Source organism: Phallusia mammillata, chromosome 2 (assembly GCF_965637545.1).
Source record: "Phallusia mammillata chromosome 2, kaPhaMamm4.hap1.1, whole genome shotgun sequence".
In the NCBI taxonomy this organism is placed as follows: Eukaryota; Metazoa; Chordata; class Ascidiacea; order Phlebobranchia; family Ascidiidae; genus Phallusia; species Phallusia mammillata.
In genome coordinates this window covers 5,465,721-5,471,004 of record NC_137253.1, presented here as the reverse complement: position 1 = coordinate 5,471,004, position 5,284 = coordinate 5,465,721, and the positions used below count along the sequence as shown (strand labels likewise).

Sequence of the window (5,284 nt, the reverse complement as noted above, 5' to 3'; positions counted from 1 at the left end):
AGCAAGGCGGGCCGCATAAACTCCTTTGCCGGGCCGCATGCGGCCCGCGGGCCGTAGTTTGCCCACCCCTGCTTTAGACTAACGAAGTTATACGTTTGTTGTCGTTTATATATTTTGTTTAATAAACCTTGTTTAACGTTATAGTTGTATTAGTCAGGAGTCTTTAGAGTTCTTATTTTTGGAGTCAGATCGCGCATTTTCCTTCTTTAACCTAACGTTGCACCGCATAAATCAGACAAATTTATTTTCTTTTGCAACATACGCAAATAAGCAAAAAATGCTTATTTGTTACAACATTAAAGTAATATTGTGCAAACTTCAAAGCTCAAAATGGTAAACGACACAATTGTTTGATCGACTGATCGACTGACCGACATCAGCATTGCAAGGAGTCGTATGCCAGTTGAAAAAAAATAAGTTAAACACAGGAATGTGACAGGAATGTGACTAAAAGCATTAAAGGCACAACTCGTTTCAGGACTAAGACACAAGTTTGCCTCTTTATAACTTGTTCGCATTTGCTCGTTTTTTTTGAAATACGTAGCGATCACTTGTATGTGAGGAAACGCATTTTACCAAGGGCGTTACATGGTTGTGTAGATGGTAGAGTGAGTGTTTCTTTCGCTTTGAATTGATTTGTTTTTTCGAGCAAAATATACCCAATTCAGCTCACCTAATTCAACTAAGGTTTTTTTTTTTTAATTCAGTGTACGGTCATTGGCAATTTCAAGTTACAAAGGATAAGTTTTTGTATTAGATAAGAAAACGACCACTGCAGAATACTTTTACACATATTTTGCGCAATCCAATTTGGTCATGCACAAATCTGTAACAAACCAGATTGAGTCCATGGTGGGTTGCGCAACGCTAAGCAATACTGTGTAGGTTAAAATGAATGTTATTACAGTACTTTAAAAACAATACAAGGATTGTCAACTATCTACGAAATCCTGCACAACCGCACGACGACAAACGTGAAAACAAGACGAAACAACAGTTTCACTGTTTCGCCCTTTGGAAATTCAAGCGTTGCGCCATATAAGAAACGTGAGACAACAAAACGACAAAGAAATGTGCGTAACAAAACAAATGTTTCAACATCAGACAATAACGAAACGCGCTGCTAATGTTGCAATCTTGAATGGATCAAAACACAACGATTACGTCATTGTGTATTGTCCTTATCTTTGCTCTTGGCACAACATTTACGATAACAACAAATAACGGCGATCACCAAACCAATAAAAACTACACAGCTAACGATGCCGATTACTGCCCATATGCCGATGGCTGCAAAGGAAAGGCATAATTAGGCTGTACACCAAAAGTTCGTATTTAACAAAAATAAAAAAATATCTTACCCAAACATGGCGCCCCAAAAATGTCCCATTGGTCAGGGCCAACGCACTTAGCCGTAATGCTGCCTCTGTATCCATTTCTACACGGTACACCAATAGATTCTCCAACTGGTGTCACACCAAACTGAGCATTTTTGAGTGAATTATCCACGGAAATCATGCTTTGGTTGCAAGTTTCTGTTGAAAAAAGTTATCTATATTGTTTTAAGATTTCAGTAACAAACCTCTAAAAAATTATGAATTAGCCTTTAAAATAAATAATTTATTTGATTTTGTAGGCTCGAAATAATTTTAAGTCAGTTTTACAAAAGATAAGGGTGATTTGGGACACTTGTAAATAAGGAAAATAGGATACCTTTTACACAATGTCGAAATGTAGCCCATGTTCCATTTGCCTGACATATGGTAATATTAGCTAGAAAGGAGCCAGATGGACAAAAGACAAATTCAGCACTAAAGTGACCTTGATTTAGTGGCACATCTTGCTGGTTATCAGGTAGTGTCAAGTTGTTGCAAGCTGAACAAGATAATCTTATGCTAAAGTTTATTTCAAATTATAGATAAGAAAATTACAATGCTAGATTTACCTTAAAAAATCTTCAAACCATTAAACCACCAAGCAATCTTGTTTACCTACACTGAACATACACTTTACAGCATGTAATCCACATATTTTTTATAAAGGTGACGTTAAATAACCTTTCTCTAACAGATAAAACGTATACCTTTCACACAATACAAATTAGGGCACCATGTTCCATCTTTTTGGCATTCGGCCCTGGCTTCAGCTGGAATATATCCAGATGAACATGAAAATATATGACGACTAAGGTAACCTTGGTTTGGTGGTACATCTTGCTTAACACCAGGATGGGTGACGTTGTTACAGGCTGTAACATGAAAATTTGAAGAAAAGAAAAAATTATTGCTTCAACAAATATTTACATTTAAACTATGACTGAAGCAATTTTGTTTGAATAACTTAGAATTACATTTCACCTATGAAATTTGAGTTATAAAGTTAACAGTTGAGTAATTACATTTTACTGATAGAAAAGATAACATACCTTTTACACAATTTAATGTCACATTCCATGTTGCATTTGCCTGACATATGGCAGCGGTTTCAGCCAGAACATAGCCAGATGAACATGTAAATTTGTGAATGCTGAGGTAACCTTGATTTTGTGGCACATTTTGCTCAATACCAGATTCAGTCAAGTTGGTACAAACTGTGACAAAAACTTGATGATTAAAATAGTACATAGTACTATGTGTACACACAATTTCTTAGGAGCAGAAATTGTATTTTATTAATACAAACATACATGATGGTTGCAAAGATGTATTTTGAATTTGTTGTCCAGAAGCATCAATGATTTCAAGTAAATTATCATTTGCTGAGATGTTTTTCAAAGTAAGTTTAATCACTTGAGAGTAGGTGTCTGGTGTTGGACACCTATTGAGTAACAAAACACACAATCGGACTTGTTATTATGTAGGAGACTAAAATGGTCATTAACCAATATGTACAGAAAAAAGATTGTTGCCACTGTTCAAAAAATGTCTAATGTTTATATAAAACTCAAAATCTATGTGAAAGTTAGGAAAACTATCTTTTTCCTTATATTTGGAAAACTATACAATGTCAAATAAGTTTTTAATTTGAAGCTTAATGCATAAATCTTTGCACATTAAATTGTTAGCAAGCAACTACATTGTCAATTCTATATGCAACTATCATAAAATATATTTGTATATAATGTGCAGTAGCCTAGCCAGAGATTAAAATATCAGGATAAATTCAAAACATTGCTATTGTTATTCACTAACATAACCATAATCCTTATAACAGACATTAGACACAACAACTAAATTACTTACTCTAAACTTTCTGAACATACAACAGGTTCTTGATTTTGTGCATGTCCAACAACTTTCTGAAAGAAAGGATATAAGTGCAATAAATGTATGTTGACAATCAATCACACACAAATCACACAAAATTGCTTTGACACAGCATCTTATCTGGTTCATCAATACCAGTGGTTCCCAACCTGGCTTTATAGATAGGCCAAATTGTAAAAAATGATTTTTGAGAGCAATTTGCTATAAAAAAAGATCAAAAATTGTTGACATATCATACCTTATCCAATGTTATTGACACATTGGTAATTGAGCTAAACACTATGTTGGCTGAAAGCTGGGCATCTGCTCCAACAGCTTGTTTGGGAGAGGGAGAAACTTGGAAATTCAATACTTCAGCGCCAGACGCAACTGAAAAAGTTGAAAAGTATGTAAGAAAACAATATACTCAATGCTACCCAAGCGAAAAAGGGATTAAGTTTAATAAAAAGAAGCTACCAATCACAAACTTCTCTACAAACCTACCAAGCATATCTTAAACAAGCACAACAAACCAAAAACAGGTGCCACAAACTCTAAAGCCTCACCAGATGCTTGAAAAGCACCAATGACCATCAAGAAGTAAAACAAGTGTTCTAAGGGAGACATATTTCAAGAGGTGTAAAACTGGCCTCAGTAGCAAATGTATTAAACAAAAAAATATGGTTTGGTTTATTGAAAACGTCCTGGTGGCATACTATTAACTACCTGTTTTTGGAATCTGTTCCTCTGACTAAATTGACGCAAAGAAAGCTGGTGAGCTTGTTTTGATTGTTGAATGGTTGCCCAAACATTGCGCAAGTATCACAAAGGTAATCCACCATACGAAAACATCTTGTTTCTTTTGTTACAAACGTCTTTTATGTGTAGAAGCGACGTTGATGCAACGACGTCATAGTGTTCACACGAATACAAAGTATAAGAGTATGTGTTTTGGTAAATTTAAACAGAAAACAGTTTGTACCTTTTATAACATAATATCTAGAAAAGACGTAATCTGTTTCTTTTTTTCTATTTTTTTTGAAAGGAGTTCCCTTCTACAAATTATTTGAAAGCAATCTACGGTTTCATTTCAATTGTATCAAAATGCAGAAAAACAGAAGACCCAGAAATGTGCTTTTATAGATTTATTTTGATATTCCGTTAAGCATAAAATGCTCATTTGTATGATATCTATGCTGATATAGTATTAAAACAAGGAGTTTACCTAACAGGGAATTCCCGTTTCAAAAAATGCACTCTTTTTGTTTATGTAGTTCTTAAATAAATGAATGCCTTTAAATAAATGCGAATAAATGCCTTTCCGTTGTTGATTGTGTAAAGCAACAAATAGGACATTTCAATATCCCACCCACTTTTACTCTCTCACGGTAGCACTATTCAAACTAAATAACATTGCACTTGTAGCGTTTACCTCGATGGCGTCTATATTTACTCCAAACGCTACAAGAAACAACAATGTTATTGCCTCGGTTATTGATGGATCCTCGTTCTGTCTGCTTTAACTTGTTGAACGCTGTCTTCTTGACTCGAACTACAGCAACATTAATTTGAGACATCCTATATTTAAATCAGCTGAAACATAATGCAAGATTATCTCTTCCCAATTATATTCTAAGTAATTACACAATATTTATCGTTTCACAATTCCAAAACCTTTCTGATTTCAAGGCGGAAACAGCGCCTTTTATACCTCCACATTGCAACAGTAAACTTCTTCTTTTGCACATAATTACGTTTGTTTATGTTACTTTTAACTGGGCAAAGTCCACATTTGCCTTTTTTATGTGTTAAGAATGTACTCGAAAACAGGCGGATAGACGTCAGTGGGACCGGACATTTACAACTGCGAAATACAAGGCAAAATGTCTAAAAATATAATATGACCTCACCGATACAAGCAAAACATGTACATGAAAACCGTGTGAAATGTGCATTTTATGGACGATTTGCGTCTGTTCTTTATAATGGCTGCAAACACTGCTCTAATGCAGCGTATAACGTGCAATTCGTGTGAAATA

At 34.7% G+C, this 5,284-nt stretch overlaps 1 protein-coding gene across 3 annotated transcripts; it reads right to left on the bottom strand.

The window, feature by feature from the left end:
* Positions 1 to 731: 731 nt before the first annotated feature.
* Positions 732 to 4,934, bottom strand: LOC145214958 (uncharacterized). 3 transcript variants are annotated; one of them, XM_080083601.1, is made up of 9 exons: positions 4,678 to 4,934; positions 3,505 to 3,635; positions 3,243 to 3,298; positions 2,687 to 2,817; positions 2,426 to 2,602; positions 2,084 to 2,248; positions 1,714 to 1,875; positions 1,362 to 1,535; positions 732 to 1,290 (listed from the first exon to the last, which is right to left on the bottom strand). In XM_080083601.1, exons 1-9 carry the CDS (start codon positions 4,820 to 4,822, stop codon positions 1,166 to 1,168), a joined length of 1,266 nt encoding a protein of 421 aa, XP_079939727.1. In that variant the 5' UTR covers positions 4,823 to 4,934; the 3' UTR covers positions 732 to 1,165. The 3 variants fall into 3 exon arrangements, with proteins under 3 accessions (XP_079939727.1, XP_079939728.1, XP_079939729.1); XM_080083602.1 differs by having other exon boundaries at positions 2,426 to 2,590; XM_080083603.1 differs by lacking the exon at positions 4,678 to 4,934 and adding an exon at positions 3,812 to 3,965.
* Between the last annotated feature and the right edge of the window lie 350 nt (positions 4,935 to 5,284).

Excerpts from the sequence above, each read along its gene's own strand:
- LOC145214958 (XM_080083601.1), bottom strand. The coding sequence starts at position 4,822 with ATGTCTCAAATTAATGTTGCTGTAGTTCGAGTCAAGAAGACAGCGTTC. Across the intron at positions 2,818-3,242 it reads GTATGTTCAGAAAGTTTAGA|GTGTCCAACACCAGACACCT; the intron begins GTAAGTAATTTA and ends GTTACTCAATAG. Across the intron at positions 1,876-2,083 it reads TAATTTGTATTGTGTGAAAG|CTTGCAACAACTTGACACTA; the intron begins GTATACGTTTTA and ends TATCTTGTTCAG.